The sequence below is a fragment of the Lolium rigidum genome, chromosome 3 (genome assembly GCF_022539505.1).
Source record: "Lolium rigidum isolate FL_2022 chromosome 3, APGP_CSIRO_Lrig_0.1, whole genome shotgun sequence".
In the NCBI taxonomy this organism is placed as follows: Eukaryota; Viridiplantae; Streptophyta; class Magnoliopsida; order Poales; family Poaceae; genus Lolium; species Lolium rigidum.
The window spans coordinates 395,832,624-395,853,089 of NC_061510.1; the positions used below are offsets into that span (position 1 = coordinate 395,832,624).

The window sequence follows — 20,466 nt, forward strand, 5'->3', positions numbered from 1 at the left end:
CACATGGTTACATCTCCCATGAGTTTTCAAAAGTTGATACAAAATTTTAAATACATTCATAAAACAATGATGAGATTTAAAAACAACCTGATGTCCATGTCTCGGAAGGATTTATGGGCTTTAGGTTCATCCAAAAGCAACCTGAGATTTGGCCAATGAAATATTCTGAGATGTCCATCCTGTTGTAGAGAAAATAAAATTGGAAATATTAGTTAAGAAATCAAAATTTTGTGATTTGCAGAAGCTGAAATTCAGAATCTAACGATATTTAGAAGAGTATAATGCGTTATAACTCACAGTCCAAGTTACACTGAATACATATGGAGGAGATGTAAGTAATGGTTAACAAATGCAAGCGTTGAAACAAACTAGTATTAAGAAAGGCAAAAGATTTAAAAACAGTTACCTGAACCGGTATGTGAGGCTCTCGCGATCTAGGTCTTCCCCGACAGGCTGTCGGCGCTGCCGCCGATCAGCCCCGCCTCTGTGGCCTTCGGGCCATGGGGGTGCAGTGCATCGCGGCCCTCTTCGGCGGGAGGGTTCCACCCCCTGTTTTGTGGGTTCCGTTCTCCGTTTTTACGGTCACAGTTTGTAGGGGCGACGCTCAGGTGATGGTGGCGCCGCCTCGTACAATAAGGTCTCCCCGGCTTCAACCCCATCTCGACGGCAACGTCGAGAGGCCTGTGGGAGTGGTGTCGTCTTGGAAGTTTTCGTCTGGGTGTGGGGATCTTCGGATCGTCAAGGAGTTTCAGCGGCAGTTCATCCTCCTTCTTCGTCTTCGTAACAATGTGGTCTTCTTGACTCGTTTGGCGACTTCCCATCCACAACCAACAACGTCAAGCCGACTTAGGGAGGAGCGGTGGCGCACCGTCGACACGGTCTTGTGGTTGAAGATGAAGGCCTTCTCAAGGACTTTTGTTGAGGTGCTTTGTACTGTTTATTGTTTCTTTCAACGCCAGTGTCCTATTCGTAAAAAAAAGGCAAAAGATTTGTCTTCATCTCTTTCTCCTCCTGGTGACCATTCAAAAAAAAGTCTTCTTAAGACAAGAGCAAACTTTTACAAAGGACAAGTATGTTATGCTACCTCCATTCTGATGAATAAGGCTTATATTATTTTTTTTAAAGTCAAACCATGTAAAGTTTGCTCAATTTTTTACCAAAAAAATGATTAACATGTAAAATAGAAAATCAATGTCATTAGATACATCATGAAATACATGTTTATATGATATCAATAGAATATCATATTTGTTGATAGATTTTTCTAAAAGTTTGATCGAACTTTGTGTAGCTTGACTTAAAAAAAAAACATATTCATTGGAAATGAGGTTATAGATTATCTTCTCCTAGCCACTCATCACGAAAAATCTGAAAAATGTATGTGACATCTCTATGAAAGATGTCCATTCATGATTCATGTATATTTGCAAAACACATTACCGCTCTGGTCACCATTTATTATGGAATATGTGAATATTAAACCTTCACAAATATGCCCACATAAATAGAAGTGTGCCAATATGTCAAATAACCTGTTTCTTCCTATCTCTATTATCGAATACAATGGAAAAGATGTTAATGGAAGAGCTTTGTGTGATTATTTTAGTAAATTAGCCAACATCAGATAATTACAAGGAAGTCCTTTATACTGATGATTTTAGTCATTCATTACAAGATATGTGAATATCAATCAAATCTTCATTAATATGTGCACATAAACATGCGCTTTGGCACTGATTTTTTAATATTTCATCAACTTACTATTTCTATCTCTAGCACGGAATAGATATTGACAAATGTAAATGAAGGTTAACAAATGTGAGCGTTAAGCAAACTATTTGCAAAGGCCAAAGCTTTATCTGACTATAATTATAATGCAGATAGAGTAATTACAAATGATGAGTCCTTTATATAGACGATCTACCTGGCATTTATTATGGAAGATATGAATATCAAATATCAAATCTTCACTAATATGTGCACATCAGCACGAGACGTCATTAGTGATGAGCCCAATATCGGCACCGCCAACATGCATATCTGCAACCGCATGCGCTAGAGCTAACCCAGAAGATGCTGGCACGCTCCGGACAATCAGATAGGTGATTTTGTCCTTACTCCTTCGGGAATTAACAGTATTCCAAACCAAGGACAGCCTCCTTGCCTGCCGATGTTGAACAATCTATCCAACTCAACTCTTTCTAGGTGTTGGACTGTGATGTTAATGGCTCCCGCGTGCTGACTTTCAGATTCATGGTTGTAGTAACATGCCGTTAGAGCATTTTGCCAGGGCTATCCTTATCTCCTTCAGCATCTCGTCAATCCCGATGTGCCGTCTGCAAGGGCAGGAAAACAACAAAAGGAGGTATAAAAACAGAAAAGAAGGAAACTGTTTCATGCATCACCGAGGAAATGAAACCAGAGAGAAGGACATTGAATGTCCTAGAAAACTCTGGGTAGCACAAGCTTAAGGCAACATCGAACATGAACAACAGATATTAATCACGCGTGAGGAACGACCAGATCATAAAATATATTAAGCACCCTAGAAGAGATGAGAAAAGTGCAACATATTTTTTTTAGCTTAAGTGAGCAAAAAAAAAAAAATGCGTTCAGTTGGTCAAGCCAGGAGGCTTACAGTACGCTTGCACCAATAACAGCTTGAGGTCTTGGGTAGTCCCCAAGTTCTTTATCATTGCCTGCTGAGACATGATGTCCGCTGAAGTTTTCATTTGATATTTCTTTGTTGATATTTTTGTCGTGGCATTCTTCAGAGCCCAGTGAAGATATTTCAAATGCCAATGAAGATAACCTATCTTGGGCCTACGAGGGAAGCATTGTTAGGACTCCAACCATGCCAAGAAAGGTCAAAATTTGAAGAGATTGGCTCAAATAGAAAACCAAAGACTAAAATTAGGATGACATAGTTTGATTCAAGTTAAGCATGAAATTGCACCTTAGGAAGATCAATCTTGTTCAGGACCACAACATAAGGTCTCTCCAGGTATTTAGGGTTATACATCCTTAATTCCTGTAAATAGATGCTTGTCAGAAGATCATTCAACACCACAACTTTACTTGAGAAACAAAAACATAGACATCTTTTTTTTGCAGGAAAATAGACAAACAGTTCTGTTTTTCTTAAGCCTTCACATTCCAAATTAAAATTTGCAACCCCTTAACAAAGCAACAATTATTCTACAGACCTATATTTCTTCCAAGTGCCAACTGGCAAGATCCTAATACTCAATAGCCACAGATTGTTGGTTTCCATTACTCTCATCAGTCCCTTCCCTTTAGTTATATTGATTAAACTTCTGACATACAGTGGGCAACAAGATCATGTCCCCAACTACATCAATAATAACATATCAAAATGTCTCACAGCTGATGCAAGTATAACAACACCTTCAAGGTTCAGGGCTATATAGTGAACATGATTGCATTTTCCCAACAAAATAGAAACTTGGGACTGATGAAAGCAAGTAAAATATTACTTCTCTGACAATCTTATAATCGTTCACAGGGTCATCGGCAGCAGCATCAACGACGTGGACGATTACTCTCGTTCTCCTCAAATGCCTCAAGAAATTGCGACCAAGACCCTGCAGTGCAATTAAACCACATGATGAACCCGCAGAAACTAATGACGGGAAGCAACAAGACAACACATCAAAGAAATATGCTGCAAAAGAAAACAGTACCTTGCCCAGATGAGCACCCTCAATTAGACCTGGCAAATCCGCCAATGTTGCTCCCGAGTTAAACTGCAACGCCCCTAAAGTGGGATCTCCGCCAAGCCTGCCAAGATTTGGCATTAATGTAGTGAATGGATAATCAGCAATGTCTGGCCTTGCTAGTGTGATAGCTGATAGAAGTGTTGATTTTCCAGCATTTGGAAGTCCCTGAAAATGTAAATGAATGCGATTAGGTCAACATGACCAGATGCCAAAGAAATAAACCCGAAGCAACCTCGAAAACTTGATAATCCAATATCTGAACCCTAAAAGTGGAATGGAAGGGACTCTTCACAATTTCCATCCTTCTAAACCAGACTCGTCCAAATCTTGACTCTTGTATATAGTACATGATCCGAAAACTTGCTACCCAAAACAAAACAAAAAAACAAGAGCAGATTCAAAAGAGATGAATGTAGTAGTGCAACACTCTTACCACAAGACCAACATCTGCAACCACCCTTAAGATTAACTCCAAGCTTATTTCCTCGCCAGGCTGCCCATGAGTTAATACCTACAGAGATGAAACAAAATCACAAAAAAATGTGAGAATGGAAAACACTAGTCAGCAAATAATGATGTTATTGTAATCTTTGCCTCTTTGGACAATCATAAACCATAATGAGACAACCACACACCAACGAATATCAGTGTACATTAATGTTCAAGAGTTTGTAGGTGTTCGTTGGCATTAGTGACTGAGCATCTGTTGTTTATCCTTAATTACAAATTTGAGCATAGGCTTTACATCAATTGAAGATTTACCAGGCGTGTAAGGACCTCGAGTGGAGGCACACAACTACATGCACTACGCTCTCCGATGGACCGGTGGTATTATTATCTATGTGGTAACTGTTAACACTAAACAAGCGGTTGAAGAAAAAAAAACTAAAAAAGAAGTTCATTATAAGACACACAGAGCATTTTATTCCAGTCAAACCTTCCCAAGTTAAAGGCCCTACTAAGACAACCTATTGGTAAAAGGATCGCCATAAAATTAAGGATTCAGAAATTCATAGGAAGCAACTTACCTTGTCAGTAACATCGCGCATGACATTAGGCGATAAAGCCATGGCTTTCCCTCTTTTGTAATCAGGCGCATCGATCAAGCTGATCTACAAAAGTAAATTAAATCTGTAAAACCATAATTATATTATGAAGCATATGTATCATATCAAATGAACAATATCAAAAAACAAAGGAAAAAGTCCATTACACTATTTTAAATAAGCAAACCATATACTATTACACTGTGCAATCTGTACTCAAAAGGAATATGTATGGTTCTTTTTGCACATATTTAGTAGAATGAAACTTTATATTATGAAAATATTCTTCTAATGGTACCATTTTCCCCTCACCAATATAAATATTTGTGTACATAACACATATTACTAGTCAAAGTTAGAAAATTTTGATCGCCCGCTTTCTAAAAAGGCATGTATTTACGGAGGTAGTACTAGTATGTAGATTAATTACCCTGCGAAATCACTATTCCAAAGAAATAGGCATGGTTACCATCATCTGAATTAGCCACGGTAACATAGTTTTGCAAATGAACCCAGCCCCACCTAAAGTCATATACAATTATGACAACAATTCGTAGCACTATCTTGCCTGGCAGATCAAGTTTAGACTTTGGTACAGCCCTCAGCGTGTATTTTGGTTATAATAGCGGAAAGAAGTTTTAGCGTGTTCTTTGGCTATAATAGAGGAAAGAAGTTTTCAGGGGTAGGACGATTCAACTTGAATGAGTTGAAACTACACAAATGCATTTCAACATATTAAAATCGAATAACTATGATACTTTTTTGCGGGGTAAACGAGATTGTATTAAATAGATAGAGTTGTTACAATCTTGATTGATACGATCCCGAAGAACATCAGCAGCCGAAACTAACCAAACTTGGGTTCTGTTGTCCTGCATACCCAGCCAGTGGCGGATCCAGCACAATATGTCAGGGTGGTCCAATAATATATTTTTTCATTTAACTATTTTTATTTTTATTTTTCCTATGGTCTATAGGCTAAGTAGAAATTCCAGGGTGGTCCATGCACCACCCTGGCCACCCTAGCTGGGTATCTAGCTCATTCGTGACTAGCACTGTTACACAATGTAGGAATTTCAGTACTTACCAAGCAGTTTACACAGTTTTCCTGAAAGTGGCATAAAGTCCTCATCGTGAAATGGTTACTAAGCGCTGTAGAATTTGTGCTGTCCATAACGAACAACTTTGGTCTGCTATTGCTAAACAAAAATTCACAGCTCTTAGCATAGTTATTGAAACGTTCGCTAAGCATTGTACGCATTTGATGATACAAATTGAAATTCACACTCCCTCGGTTTTAGCATTCTAACACGACAATAAAGCTTAATATCTAGCAACTCACCCCGCCCTGTCCACCCCTAGCGACGAGCACTTCATCACCGGGATGAGCCAAATCAGCAAGAACAGACCCTTTCTTGCGTCTCACAACGGTACCTGCAAATCAATCAACGCGCAGGCATCAGAGCCAAAGACCTATACTCACAGAGTCACAGAGCAAAAAAAAATGCTCCAAATCCACATCCCCAAGTCTACAAACCTACAGGCACGGGTATCCTGAGCGTCTCCCCAGCGGAGCCGTTGTGCATCCGCGAGGTCATGGCGCCGTTGGCCCCGACGTTGCCTCCCCTCTTGGCGCAGTGCCGGGGCTTGCTGTGGAACCCCAGCAGCGACTCCTCCGCCTCGTCGGCGTACAGCACCACGTCGCCGCCGTGCCCGCCCAGGGGCAGCGACACGGAGCCGTCGTAGTTCCGCTTGTACGACACCTTCTTCCCGCTGCCCTTCTTCCCCTTGCTCTTGTCGACCTTGCCGCCGCCGCCGCCGCGGGATTTCGGGGCGGCGTCCGTGGAGGGGCCGGGCGGCATGTTGAGGACGGCGCCGTGGCCGCCGTCGCCCGCGCGCACGCTGATGACGGCGTGGTCGAAGTACTTGTGCGCCTCCTTGGCCAGCGCCTGCGGCGGCGGGCCCGCGCTCGGGGCCTCCTTGGCCCTGGTCGCCGCCCGGCACGCGACCGCGATCGGCCTGGGCCTCCTGCTCGCGGCGGCGCGCGAGGCCCCGCCGAGGAGGTCCGTCGGGTGGCGCGAGCCGCCGGGGAAGACGACGCGGCAGTGGCTGGCCGCGTGGGAGGGGAGAAGAAGCGTAGCCATAGTGGTACTGGCGCTGCGCCGGAGGTTGGGGATAAGCCGCGGGGTTTAGTGGCGGGTGATGAGGCGTGGCCCGTGGGCTCGGCCCATTACGATTGACGTCGACTGGGTGAAGTTGCCTCTCGACGTCCGGGATTTAGTTTGGGCTTTTCCTAGCCAGAGACAATTCAGTTGATATCTTTTTTTTTCTCACAAAAACAGTTCATATCCTTTTGAGCTTACTGCTCTCCATCTCACACAACGGGGAAAAAAAAGGAACAGACTCTACAAGTCCACATGGATATGCAACCACTAGAAAATGCTCTATGGAGGACAATCTGAACAAGACACTGAGTTACAGGTTCTAAAATGGCCGTGCACATCAAACTGGAAACAGCACTGTACATCCACCACATCACATGCATGAAGAGATGGAGATCTCGTCCAGGATGATTGCGCATTCACCTTCGCCGTCGTTTCGACTCCACCTGCTGAATGTAGCGCAAGCATGCATTAGTTACAACTCGGATAATGAGCATGTTGTCTGACAGGTTGATTTATAGCTTGCAAGCACAAGCGCAAGAATGATATAAAGTATGTATATATCATTTATCAACTTTGTCAAGTTTTGGTACTAATGCCATGTCGTTTTGATAGGGTTCTTGTGTTTTATGATTCATGTGTTTCCATTTCTTGTGTCCCAAAGAGGCCCCAGTGTTGAACTGTCATCATTCGCACCAATAATATACAGCTAACCATGGATATAATTGCAAGATAATCTATGCCTACTTCTACCAAATTTCCCCGCAAAACAAATGCTTCCACTAAAATTAGATGGCTGCATAAATCTGATAAAAATGAGGAATGGACCCAGCAACAGTTTAATACATAAAAGCATTAAACTAGTGGTATGATGGAGCAGTTTACCTTTTCGTCTGATTGGCCTGTGGATCCATGGGGACTTTCAACCTTCTTCTCATTTTCAGCAGCACAACTTTCACAGGAAAAATTCTCAAGTTTCTTTGCTTCTTTGATGGTCTTTCCGATACAAGCAGGGTGAAACCTGCGTGGAAATGTTTGAGGACATCAACAAGATATTCTGAATTTACTTTTGAAAGAAACTAATTTGCAACAATGGTCAGAAAAGCTAAAAGCATCATGGTTCAGCTGATTTATGAAAATCTCTGATGTATGTGAAGAAAGAGTTTATAATGATCTCAACTTATCATTATCTTGCAGGAATTTAGAAACGGCGTTAAGCAAACTTAATATTCTGCTACAAAGAGTAAGGTGATTTTTACTTGCAGACATTAAATGCATGTCAAAGACTATATGATCTTTGCAACAACTCCATAAATTTAGAGAACTCATCAGCCAGAGTCAAGAACTCAAAAGGGTAACTCTATCAGGTGGAATCACATAATGGAACTGCTGTCTATTTGGAGAAGCTTCTGCCCAGTTTCTCCTATGATAAAAATGTAATTTATGTCAATATCACTTTGTCTCTAAAGAATGTGCAACACTATAATCTACAATAAACTACTAATGCCGAAATAATTTCTCAGTGCCAATTGCAGGAATCAGTGGTAGAGTAACCTTTTAGAGCGTTAAGATCCTTTTTCACGAGTTGTGTAAAATTTTGGCATTTTTCTGCTTTGGTGCTACTGAGCAAAATGTATTTATAAAGGTAGTATGACTCAACATATTGCATTCACTGAAGTATGCAAATGTAAGATACCGTCATGCTATAGAGCACATTATCGAATCAACTAACACTCACCAATCAGAGCAATCGTCGCACTGGATCATAAGGTCATCAGGATTGTATGGCATCTCACACTTGCAAAACCTGTTATATTTTTTAAACAAGAGGTAACAAAAGGTTAATTATTTTAAATCAAGATTTTTTCTTATCATAAACAAAATAAGAAAGTGTGGTGGGTCTGCATCCATTCAACTAACATACACATGAATCAAAGCAGTACGACAGAATAAAGATATAATTTGGCCACAATCAGTATGATAGGGCTCTCCTGATCCAGAATTACAACAGTGCAAGATTCTGGGTAAACCATGTGCTTCCATCTGGCACAGCAAGACTAATAGGGTTACTATCGACAGGGTAACATATTGCAAGAAGATTTTTTTCAGAAAAGGTGCAACAAGATGAATAGAAAAGCCACCTTGTTCTGCCATCTCTCATGGTAGATAATTTTTCTTATAAAGCCATCTCTCATGGTAATGACTAACAGGAGAATGAAGCATAACTTGCCAACCACGAGAGCACAAAGCTAGAAGATTTTTGAGAAAAAATTCATCGGTGGAACTTTTAAAGGAAACCATAAGAACAGGGGCTTATTCAGGATAATCAAAGCATATGAACATTTGGCTCAACTAGCTTCAGTACGAAAGATTTATCTAAAGATGCTAATGAAACAATGAAAGTATGAACATTTGCCCTACAAAATGCAGATTCATTTAAATTCTTACACAGCTATGCGGTCAGGCACGAAGCTGCCTGTGATTGACTTGTAGTCAAAGCGGCAAAAGTAGTCCTCAGCATTGACAGCATCAAGCTTGGTATACTCCTTGAAGCTGTAAACATTGCACTTGCACTCTATGGTGTCGGCACTCTGCACATCTTGGTGGTCAGAGAGGAACACCTCCTTTGAGCCATGGAACGGCCGCCGCCCACCCATAGACTCTTCCGGTCGGTAGTACCATCGCACTTTAACCCTCACATTTGAGCCCCGAGGTCCTGTTGCCTCGATTTCCTCAACCCTTGCCACATACGGACGCTTTGATGAGTCAGGCGCCTTCATTAGCACAGCATCCCCAGCTGAAACAAAACACACCAAGAATCACTACGCTGTGGACTTGAAATTCTAAGGTAAACTTGAAAGTAATCCTGACATCAATAAGAAACTGAACTGACAAATTTCAGTGTAAGAAATGCAAATTCTACAGCACGAGATCAGTCTTTAGATAGCATCCCATCATAATCATTTTGGATTGCATCGAAACGTAATCTTTTTCGGATCGGCAACTTGGAGAGCTACTGAGATGTATCATTGATACTACTATGAGCTTACCTTACTCAGCTCTATGTGCATAGTCAGGAGTAAGTGTTAATCAGAATGTAATCACGAAGAAGCTATCTAACCCAGCTAAAGCCCTAATCCAGCTTACACCGGTACTTCCAGTAACAGCATGTTCTCAAAACTGCAAAGTTGCAGCCAAGTGCAAGGCATCACGGTGGTAAACACAAGGTGACTGCAGGATATACAGCATAGTAATATCAGACTTTTTTTTTTCAAAAGGTTTAGACGACAGTGCAGATTCTACATCTGAATATAACCCCAGCCGAAAGGAACATCGGAATCGCAGCAACCCCGCCTACACGCCCAAAATAAACCCCGAAATGAACCAGAATCACTACAGGATGAGAGGGATTGGGGCCGGGGGCGGCTCACGCACGGCTGATGACCCCGTCGGATCCCTTGATGGTGTACGACTCCAGGATCCGTTTCGACGGCCGCGGCTTGGCCGCCGTTTTCGCCGGCGTCGGGGACATGGCCGGCGGCGGTGGGCTGACGGATTGGAAGGCGACGCGGTTCCGACGAGGGGGAGCTTGAGGTGATTTCGCCCTCTTTTTTTTCCCCACGGCCCCTTTATTTTCTGTCGTGTGTCCCGTCCTGTCTGTCTCTTTCACTCTCTTCCTGTTTTGGTCCCCTTGACGCGACCCACGTCATCGCGGCCGGCCGCCGGCGACGCGGGGTTGGCTCGGTGCGGCCTCCGCCGTCGGATCCAGGGTAGGGGGCATCATCGACTCATCGTGGCCATCGGTAGGTCAGGAACTGATGTAAAGAGGAACACGTGAGGTTTGGCTCGTGAACGAATCCATATCCAGTGCTGTTTCATGTCACCAGGGGCGCGTTTGGTAAGTCATATGTTACTTGGCTCGCATGTGTAAGAAAAAAATGGACTATTTGGTTGCCGGAAAGTCCTTCGCATTACGGTTCTTAAAGCACATCTAGCAGGAACGGCCGAATTGGTTATTTCCAGCGAGTCACCCTCGTCTCATTCAAAACAAAAACATGGCGTTCCCGCAAAGCCACCGAGAAGAGATGGTGCGAGCTCGCGCGGCACGGCAAAAAAGCGGCGGGACGAAATTCAGTCACCGCTAGTGAAATCTCGCCACCGTATTTAGGGGCAGCCGACTCGCCGCGAAATCGAAATCCCCCATTTCCCTCATTACGAGCTCATCCACCGCTCAAGGTCTAGCGACATGGCCGTCTCTTTGTCACTAACAAGGTCAACGGGTTGGCATCGACTGCGCACGGCGAGGCGGCTTCTTCCTTTGCACCGATTCATCCAGTAAGCATCTCAAACCCTACCTATAGGTCCGACAGAGCTGACTCCTACATAGGGGCAGATCTGATAGTTTCGATTGTAGGTGCTCCCATCTAAGACGGTGACCCATCCAGGATCTCCGTTGAGCACTGCGATGCTGGTTCTCTTTGGATCTCAGTCATCCACGGGGACGATTGTGATGCATGCCTCTATGCCGAGGTCTCCTTCTTCCCCTACCTCGGTGCTACTTGTTACCCCTCTAACAGGTAAGAAGCCTTTGTTCTTTTCTTGTTCTAGCTTTGATCTGTAAGGTTGTGGTGGTTCACTTTTGTAGTTGAATGATTAGCAATTTTCTTCATAACTGTAGGCGGCGATGATACATGTTAGCTCCCCCGATCTGTTAGCTCTCTCGATCAAAAACATTATCATGTCCACAAATGAGACCGTCCCTTATGTGCATGATGAATTACCGTATGCACATAAACATGCAATGGTTTGGCAATCTAATATGTCCGAGTTCGTCCTCAACCGTTTGGTTGAGCTTGTGAATAGAGGCGTGTGATTTAACCAAGGCTTCAGAGAGTCCCTGATGAACAAGGTCGTCAATGATGTTCTTGATTTCACTAGCATCGTTGTGAGCACTCTTCAAATCTCTAATCACATCAGTAAGTGGAGGAATAGATGGAGTCTCATTAGCAGGCTAAAAAGGGAAGACAAGTTCAAATAGAGCGAAGACGGCACATGCTTTGTGCACCTTGAGTTCTGAACAGTCCAACCGTCAACTATACACTAAGATGAAGATAATCTTCACACCTAGATTTGTCACCAAGAAGCGGCTCTACCAGCCACACTTTCTTATCAAACCACTCAGCTTCATTACTGGCAACAAAGATGAGTGTGTTGAATATCATGGGATGCAAAATATAGGAGAGGACGACCTCGTTATGCAAGCAGTTTGCTTAGCGCCGTTGCTTTGTTCTTCATCATGTTGTCCACTACGGTCACGATCTGCTGAATCGATCGTGTATATTTTGGGAGGTGATCTAATATCCCTCCGACATCGATCGAATTGACATATCCATTAGCTCCAACAAAAAACTAACACATGAATAATCATTATGGCCTACACTCTGACATGAAAAAATCAAGAAAAAAATGGATGAAGCTGAAATCTTCAATAGTCAATATGCATGTGGATTTCGTTATTATATATGCGAAAATCCACTTTTGATCTAGGGTGCATATATGCTCCTACAACTGAAAAAATCAAAAAAATCTCGCCTACATTTCAACATTCTATGTTCGCATGCAAAGTTTCACCAAAAAAGATATTTTTGCATCATGTGTAAAAAGGATAAACAAATATCTCGTGAATCGGTTTTTTGGGGACCGATTTTTGGAATTTTAAACTCGACACAAAATATTTTTCCATGAAGCGGCAAGCATAGTTCATCCAAGTAGTGCATTAACCATAACGTTAAAACAAACATGGAGAACTAATGTCCACGTAGGGCATTACACTTCCACCACTCCTCCGCAAAGGTTATATCTCTATTGTTCACGTGTTGACTTCCTTTCACATCTTGTCCGAACCGGTAGTCCACATCTTCACACGCTCATCCTCTGTGATTTCAACAGATTGCTCTAGGAAGTATGTGATTTAGCCGAGGTTCTACAATATGAAAAAAAAATGAGGTAAAAGCGGTTGTATCTTACATCCGATTAAATAGAACAGAGTGGCCCGGTTTATAATAAAAAAGGGGGGGTTAAAAACCATACAAACTATATATCGCCCAATTTATGAGAAAAAATGGGATGAAAAATCACATATATGCACGTCGTCCACACAACGCAACCACCAAATGAAGAAAAAAATGCCTCCAGCTCCGGGACCGCAGCCCCAACTTACACCACTTCGCACCAAAGCCCACACAAGCCGCAATGTCGCACGACCCATCCATCTCATAGCCCTCACTACCGAGTCGACCGCCCGCGGACCTCGAACCATGAGATGTGAATAGACGGGCAATAGAGTATTGGTCAACCTACTCAGCTCCTAGTGGTGGGTGAATATAACATGATCTCGATGTCCTCGGCGATAACAAAGAAACACAACAAGAACCGTCTTGATATGTATAGGACTCAAGAGGAAGAGAGAACAAAGAAAAATGAACTCTGCTGCTGCATCTACATGGGGATTGTTGTGCTACCATCTTACGGTGAAATTTGGGGCGCTAGATCAAAATAGAGAAACATAACTAAGTTTTTAATGAGAGCAACTACGATCAAGTTACCTACCCATTGAGAACGGGGATCTGCATCTCCTAGCTTCCGAGCAAAATAATAAATACATCTTAAGCAGGCTTCGAGAAGTTTCCATGAACACATACATGATCCTTTTTGTAGCTATTTTGTAGTTGGAAGCGCATATCTAAAGTCATTTTGGTGGCATCACTATATATCCTTTTAAGTAGTATTGAAAATTACAAGAACTTACGAAACATGGTTGTCCTCTCTAGTTCGAGAGACATGGAGAAATGGGATTTGGCGAGGAAGAAGACAAGAACACGAGTAAGGATTAACAAGTTTGGGGGTGAAAAACAAACTGCGATGTGGGCATCTCTGGTGTGGAGTCTAATTTGGCATTATTCTTGCACATATTGACTCTTCGTAAGAGCGCCCGAGCATTAGATCAACTTATTTCTCATCAAATCACCCTGGACTTACTTTTTTTCCCAGGGCAGAACCTGAACAACTACTTGACGATGATGACCACCGATTTGCGCTGGCCAGGAAGAGTTTCGAGGTGACAAGAGCAGCTAGGCGCCATAATTCCCTACCAAGTGCTGCCCTTGCCGACTACGGCTCAACGCTATCATGCTGCTGAATGACACTTTCTAGCTGAGCGGGAGAGGACGAGGCGAGAGTACGAGGGAATAGATTATGCCGCGTTTGAACCATAGGTGACCGCGTGAAGATACCGTGTAATTGTGTATGCATAACTGATACTCAGCCTCTGAACGTCAGTCCGTTGCTGCCATGGGCTCGCCTAGTAGCACCAGGTGCGATTAGGCCATCAAGTATGACATAGCGCAACTGAATTCTCGATCCTTCCCAATCCCACTGATATACCCAAGTAGGCAACGAACTTTGTGCATAATGCACTGCACGGTGTTTTCTATACCCAACATACACCAAAGTGTTCTCATAAGATCTTATTTATATATCATCTCAGCTTGGGCATTTGGTGATTGCCATCAATGTCAGTTATATTGAGTAAAGTGGATCCGTCCTTCTCAACCACATTTGGTATGCTTTCTTTGCTAGGGCACAATCTGAACAACTACTCGACGATGATGACAATCGACTGCGCTGGTATGGAGTCACCGGCTATCCATAAAAACGAAGAGATGAGACAGAAGAAGACGACCGAGAAGATTTTCCGGGTGCCACAAAAAAAAGTTGGATGACATACTTAACTACCAAGCAGCCGCCGCCGAGCTGGAGATAATCAAGCCGCACTTTCTGGCCGAGATTTGGTTAAAGCCAAAGTTCATAAAATTTGACCAATTTTTTAGGAAAAAATATAAACATCTACGATGTAATATCTTAGAATCTTCATAAAGTATATTTCTAGATTAATTATATTTGATATAATGGATGTTGATATTTGTCCTATATTATTTGGTCAACTTGAAAAAAAATTGACTTTAACTTGAGCTAGAATCGGAACTAAATAAAAACAGAGGGAGTAAACGTCAAAATTGCTTAGTCTGTAAGCACGGGTTGTGTTTCGTCCTTTTAATATCCTGGCCCTCCACGCCAGATTCTCTGCGCCACAGTATGGAATTTTGCAGGCATTTGCAGGCATTCCTGAATTTCCCTAAAAAAAGGCATTCCTGAATACAGAATGTGATGGAGAAGGCAGAGGAACAAATCCCACGCCCCCGGCAGTTTGTCTTGCAAGGTAATCGAAGAAATAGTAGTATAACACAATTCATTAGAAAAGCAAGACCGAGATGTTGTTTTCTATCAGACTGTTCCATATTATAAGACATTTTTTGGCAAATCAAATTGGTTTTCATTAGAAAAGCAAGACCGAGATGTTGTTTTCTATCAGACTGTTCCATATTATAAGACATTTTTTGGCAAATCAAACTTCTTATAATATGAAACAGAGTAATTCATGGTTCGGGTGTGACAGAATGCCCAGGGTAAACTTTTGGGTTAGGCCAAAGACCACCATGATTTATATGTACCTACCTGTACCCAGGAATTAAAACATGCATCGTATCAGTTGTTAAAACCTAGGAGCGACAAAATCGAATACAGAATAAAAATTCACAACAATGCACGGCTACAAACCCCATACAACACGAACACTTGTGCTACAGGTTCAGGTAATAATCAATACGACAAATGTATCGATGGGAAAGCGAAGAACTATAATGACGTACCTGAGCTGGAGACCAGAACAAGCAGACATACGTCTGGATAGAATACTCTACTACCACGGTATGCAGAGGAGAACCTCCAGATCAATTTACGAACGACAATGGACAACAGAAGTCGATGCATGACATCTGGAAAACAAATGGATAAAAGTCGAAATCAAGATAGACAAAAGAACACTCATAGATGATGTTACAAGGTAGTACACACATGGTCATTAATCACAAGGAGAACCCAAGTCCCCAATCTAAACCCAGGCCCGCTAGACTCCGGTTACAACTCTATAAGACTCTTGATGCAGTAGGTGCCAACAAGGAACCATCCGGTCATAGCGGCCGTGAAAGCGAGCAGGCCCACCAGGAATGTCATGCCGCCAAGGAGAGCCCCAACAGTGAGCACCACGGCGAACGGCGCGAAGGTCTTCACCACAGACGCAGTGCTCACCCAGCGGCCCCGCAGGAACATGACAGCAGCCAGGCTGACCACGTTCCACTTGTCGTGGCCGGAGTAGAAGAGCCGGTTCAGGTTGTTTGCGACGAAGGAGTGGCAGTTGCAGGTGAACAGGCTGTAGCTCCTGTTCTGGAACTCCTGCACACCTTTCTTCAGAGCGTCGTCCCATGCCGCCTCTACTTGAGTGCCAAGAAGCTTGTAGCGCTGCAAATGATAAAAGATTCGAGTCTTGTGAGTACTACTATGGCTCAGTCTTTGAATGCCACATGAATGATAGTATGAACCACAGAGTACAGACCTCATCGCCATTTACTTGAATGTAGCGTGCAACAGCTCCAAAAGCAAAGTTATCAACTGACACGAAATTTGGACCAGCAAAGTCCAGGATTACACCATCTTCTCTGCAAATGCCAATATGACCGATAAACGGTACCAGCCATGTGATGAAAGGTATGGGAGTCCATACTATGCAACAAGGAAAGCGGGCTCTTCTTGGGTCGATTTGACTGAGCTGGCTTCTTTCAGCTTCCATCAACTTACTCGTACTCTAAGCTGCTGATCCAGAGGCAAGGCAGGATTGCTGACAGATGAATGTTGCAGAAAAAATGACATTCAGATAAATAATGTACATTCATATGATTAGGAATACAAGAAAAACACATAAAATGCATGTCAGAAATTCAATAATCAATAGTAGCTCATTATGAAAATACATGACACTTAGCCTGGACCTACAGAACTGAAAAGTCTTATTCCACAAGGAACAGAAAACAGCATTAACACAGCACAATTCTACATAGATATTAATTTGAGGAGAACCAAAAAAGCAAAAAATTACAGACTACTAACTTGATTGTTCGTAATGACAAGCTGGTGCTAGAATGTAACTAAATGACATAGGGAAATTAGCGAAGGTCAAAGACTCTTCCTCTTCTCCCTATTGATAGTACATAATGTAAGACAAATGATGGTCTTACCTTAAAGAAAATACATTACATTAGGTGCTTCAGTTTTTATGATTGAGATTTGAATGGCAACTTCTAAAATATTGATCAGGTCACATAAAAATGTTACATGCGTCTAATTCTAAAGCTAGATCTATACGGTGATAGTCTGAAAGTAGATACTCATGGTAGCGGTATTAAGTATAAAGTCTCTATTCACTATTCAGTGTGAAATCCCACACATAACTTTTAACTATACAACACATATCATGAGTTATTTTGAGTTATGCCTCAAAATCATGTCGTTTTGCACAGGGATCTACCCAGGTGACCCCCCTCAGGAAGCTTTCTTCTACATCTCTAATCAACTTGAAGTAACTTAAGAAGATTTAACATGATTGGGAGACCCATCTAACCAGTGTTTGAATCCTACATTAATTCCAAATGACCATGCTTCAATCACCACCATCATTGTCACCAAACTGACCGTCACGCCAAAACAACCGCTAACCCACCATGCGATTACCATTGTCTGCTATTGCTATGAACTCACTCACGTCCTTTTCTTGTAATAGAGCGAAAATACAGAAATCTAATTCGGCGCTCGAGAGAGGGAGAAATAGTAGAGTGGCATATGTTACTGGTTTAAAGACATCGGAGACACCATATCATCGTGGAAGTCTAGGGGATGGATAGCAAAACACGGATGCATCAAATCAGAAACAAAACAAAAAAAATACACAACACAACCCTCTTAATTTACTTCACGGAAAAGACCTCTTAATTTACTTCACGGAAAAAACCTCTTAATTTACTTCATGGAAAAAACCTCTTAATTTATATGAATGTGAAATATTGCTTCAATAATACGCAACGGAATTAACCATAGAGTTTTCTCTAGAAAGCTCTAGATGATGACCACAGAAACACGGACTACGACTTCTTACCTCCAGCACCAACCCATTTACACGAGGAAACAAGTGGTAGCTAAAATCTGCTAAACACAAAAGTATGTGGTTTGTCCCTTTGTGTCATCTTCAACTTTAAGTTCTCAGCAAACATACCTATTTAAGTCACTCCCTCATTGGCATTCCAATCAACTAATCCTCAAAGCTAACCAAAACGAAGTATTCAAGTGTGGAATGAACTCACTAAATTTGGAGTCACTCTAATCATGTTGGAGTCTTCAATGGACAAGCTTGCTGAAGATCAACAAGGAGTCATCAATCTAGACAGAACTTCTCATACTCTCTTATCTGTTATTGGTCGTGTGTAATTTTATTGCTCTCTCTTGCTATCACACCATAGCCACTTGCTCTGAACCAGGGGGCAGGAAAGACTAGTTTTTTCTCGTTTTCTCTTCGCTCCCAAGGAGGCATCTCAACCATCTATTTTGATGCCGTTGTTTTTCATTTCGTTAAGAGGATTGAAGGGAATACAAGTTGCCAAGATATCTTATCACGTGGTAGAGGCATGCCAACCTCCTTTTGCCAGCAACTCCTTGTGGTAGAGGCTCCTCAGCGTAGCTGAGAACATCAACGACAGAGCGTCCACAAGCAAAAAGTTCCCCGTGTCTCTCAATCCTTCAGTTGTTACTTGGTCCCATCTAATGGCCAGGTCAAAACCATGGCAGTCAACTTGCTTTATCTCTCATATTTGCTCTTTTCCACTTCGTGAGAACTATAGGTAGGTAGTATTTGCTTGCTACTCCACCAACTTTTATAACATGGTTTGGCTGTGACTTTCCGCACTTCTTTTCTTTTGAACTAAAATAATGTTTCATCATATGCATGTTATTAATTATTTATCATGGCCATGAGCAGAAAACATGTGGTTCCTATCTAGGACCTACAGTTATTTACTCCTGGGAAGTTTTAGTGCTGGTCTTTATGAAGCTTCCAGTGCAACTGTGCAAGGGAGTAAAATTATCAACATCTTATAAAGCGGTTGCCCACACATCATATTACTTTAAGGGAAATACTTAAGATATTGAAATAATACACAAACAGCATGAACACAGTGCAATTGCAGTAAAGTACTCTATTCCACATATATATTTACTTGACGACAACCGCAAAGAATAAAGTTACAGACTAGCATGATCGTTGCTACTGGCAGGCTGGTGCTAGAACACAACTAAATGGCACAAGGAAATTACCGAAGGCCAGACTATTTCCCTTTTCTCCCTATTGGTATACACAATGTAAGACAAAGGATGCTCTTATTCTCCGAAGTAGAGCAAGTTCACCCATAAGGTTTCTCACTGCATTGGCATCTCCCTAGTGACTTCTACAATCCTTTGTATGAGTGAAGCAATTTTATCACAGTAAAATGGTCAGACGTACGGTGTACTTCTCTAACTAGATTTTTTACCCACTTGTTTTTGTTGAAATTATCGGAAATGAATAACAGTATATTATTACTCATGAAATGATATTATGCCTCAAAATCATGTCATTTTGCACATGGATCATCCACCAAGGTGATCCCTCAGGGAAGCTTTCTTCCACATATCTAACTAACTCGAAGCTACTTAAGAAGATTTAACATGATCAATGTTCGAATCTTACATTAATCCCCATTCTCAGAAAATAATATACCCCCATACCTACACAGGTTCAAGTTTCAGCTTGTATAAGTCAACACAATCCCAATCTAATGATCTGAATTCCATTTCCTTTTCCTGGCACATCCAATCCTACAGGCCACGGGATAATGCCTTTTGGCTCCCATCCCAGTCCAACAAAAGACATGAACCTTGTCTGCTTCACCGATGCAAGAGCACTCAGGAAACGCTAATCCCATTACTGAACCCGTAAATCAAGATCGCCAACAGCATCGCCGGTATAGTATTTGCTCGGATTCAAGAAAAAAACTGGAAGAAATTACAGAACTTAACGAGGGGATCGTATATAGGGTTAGTCCGGTTCAAGCTGGAAAAACACACGAACAGGTAGGATTTCGATTCCGCTGTGTCTCGGTTCGACTTACCGTGATGGCAGAACCTCGCGGAGATCGACCTGAAGCCTTCTCCCTGGCCAAGTCCGGTGGCGGCCGCGGAGAAACGACGCCGGCGATGGGGCCTGCCGGCGGCCTGGGAATGGGGATTGCTTGTGCTTCGAGATTGGTGCGATGCTAGCCTTAGTTTTCCTGTCCGTCTAGTCAAACACTTCCTTAAAAAAGTCGTGCAGAGCAAACATAGGAGGAACGAGCCTGATGAAGGTAGAAATTTCATTCGGCTCGAGAGAGGGAGAAAGATCATTCACTGGATTTTAAGATAAAATTGCCGTATGAGAGTCGGGAAGAATTGCAACAATCCGATGCATAAATTCAACCACATAACCAAATATACACAACAAGT

At 42.3% G+C, this 20,466-nt stretch overlaps 3 protein-coding genes across 4 annotated transcripts; all 3 read right to left on the reverse strand.

The window, feature by feature from the left end:
• Positions 1–1,837: 1,837 nt before the first annotated feature.
• LOC124704560 (probable GTP-binding protein OBGC2) lies at positions 1,838–6,930 on the reverse strand. Its single transcript, XM_047236831.1, has 9 exons — positions 6,324–6,930; positions 6,129–6,220; positions 4,769–4,852; positions 4,174–4,251; positions 3,705–3,905; positions 3,498–3,605; positions 2,957–3,031; positions 2,639–2,823; positions 1,838–2,336 (listed from the first exon to the last, which is right to left on the reverse strand). The coding sequence occupies exons 1-9, from the start codon at positions 6,928–6,930 to the stop codon at positions 2,252–2,254; spliced, it is 1,515 nt and encodes a 504-aa protein (XP_047092787.1). The 3' UTR covers positions 1,838–2,251.
• Positions 6,931–7,085: 155 nt separating this feature from the next.
• LOC124704562 (chromatin remodeling protein EBS-like) lies at positions 7,086–10,519 on the reverse strand. Of its 2 annotated transcripts, none has more exons than XM_047236833.1 (5): positions 10,384–10,519; positions 9,397–9,745; positions 8,687–8,755; positions 7,834–7,969; positions 7,086–7,394 (listed from the first exon to the last, which is right to left on the reverse strand). In XM_047236833.1, the coding sequence occupies exons 1-5, from the start codon at positions 10,478–10,480 to the stop codon at positions 7,368–7,370; spliced, it is 678 nt and encodes a 225-aa protein (XP_047092789.1). In that variant the 5' UTR covers positions 10,481–10,519; the 3' UTR covers positions 7,086–7,367. The 2 variants fall into 2 exon arrangements, with proteins under 2 accessions (XP_047092789.1, XP_047092788.1); XM_047236832.1 differs by having other exon boundaries at positions 7,086–7,397; positions 10,384–10,514.
• A 5,355-nt stretch (positions 10,520–15,874) lies between these two features.
• On the reverse strand, positions 15,875–20,239 carry LOC124700846 (protein RTE1-HOMOLOG). The gene is made up of 3 exons (XM_047232910.1): positions 20,097–20,239; positions 16,460–16,741; positions 15,875–16,365 (listed from the first exon to the last, which is right to left on the reverse strand). Exons 2-3 carry the CDS (start codon positions 16,691–16,693, stop codon positions 15,985–15,987), a joined length of 615 nt encoding a protein of 204 aa, XP_047088866.1. The 5' UTR covers positions 16,694–16,741; positions 20,097–20,239; the 3' UTR covers positions 15,875–15,984.
• Positions 20,240–20,466: the final 227 nt, after the last annotated feature.

Excerpts from the sequence above, each read along its gene's own strand:
- LOC124704560 (XM_047236831.1), bottom strand. The coding sequence starts at position 6,930 with ATGGCTACGCTTCTTCTCCCCTCCCACGCGGCCAGCCACTGCCGCGTC. Across the intron at positions 3,032-3,497 it reads ATTATAAGATTGTCAGAGAA|GAATTAAGGATGTATAACCC; the intron begins GTAATATTTTAC and ends ATCTATTTACAG. Across the intron at positions 2,824-2,956 it reads ACAAGATTGATCTTCCTAAG|GCCCAAGATAGGTTATCTTC; the intron begins GTGCAATTTCAT and ends CTTCCCTCGTAG.
- LOC124704562 (XM_047236832.1), bottom strand. The coding sequence starts at position 10,480 with ATGTCCCCGACGCCGGCGAAAACGGCGGCCAAGCCGCGGCCGTCGAAA. Across the intron at positions 9,746-10,383 it reads ATCCGACGGGGTCATCAGCC|CTGGGGATGCTGTGCTAATG; the intron begins GTGCGTGAGCCG and ends GTTTTGTTTCAG. Across the intron at positions 7,970-8,686 it reads TGCGACGATTGCTCTGATTG|GTTTCACCCTGCTTGTATCG; the intron begins GTGAGTGTTAGT and ends ATTTCCACGCAG.
- LOC124700846 (XM_047232910.1), bottom strand. The coding sequence starts at position 16,693 with ATGGAAGCTGAAAGAAGCCAGCTCAGTCAAATCGACCCAAGAAGAGCC. Across the intron at positions 16,366-16,459 it reads TTCAAGTAAATGGCGATGAG|CGCTACAAGCTTCTTGGCAC; the intron begins GTCTGTACTCTG and ends TATCATTTGCAG.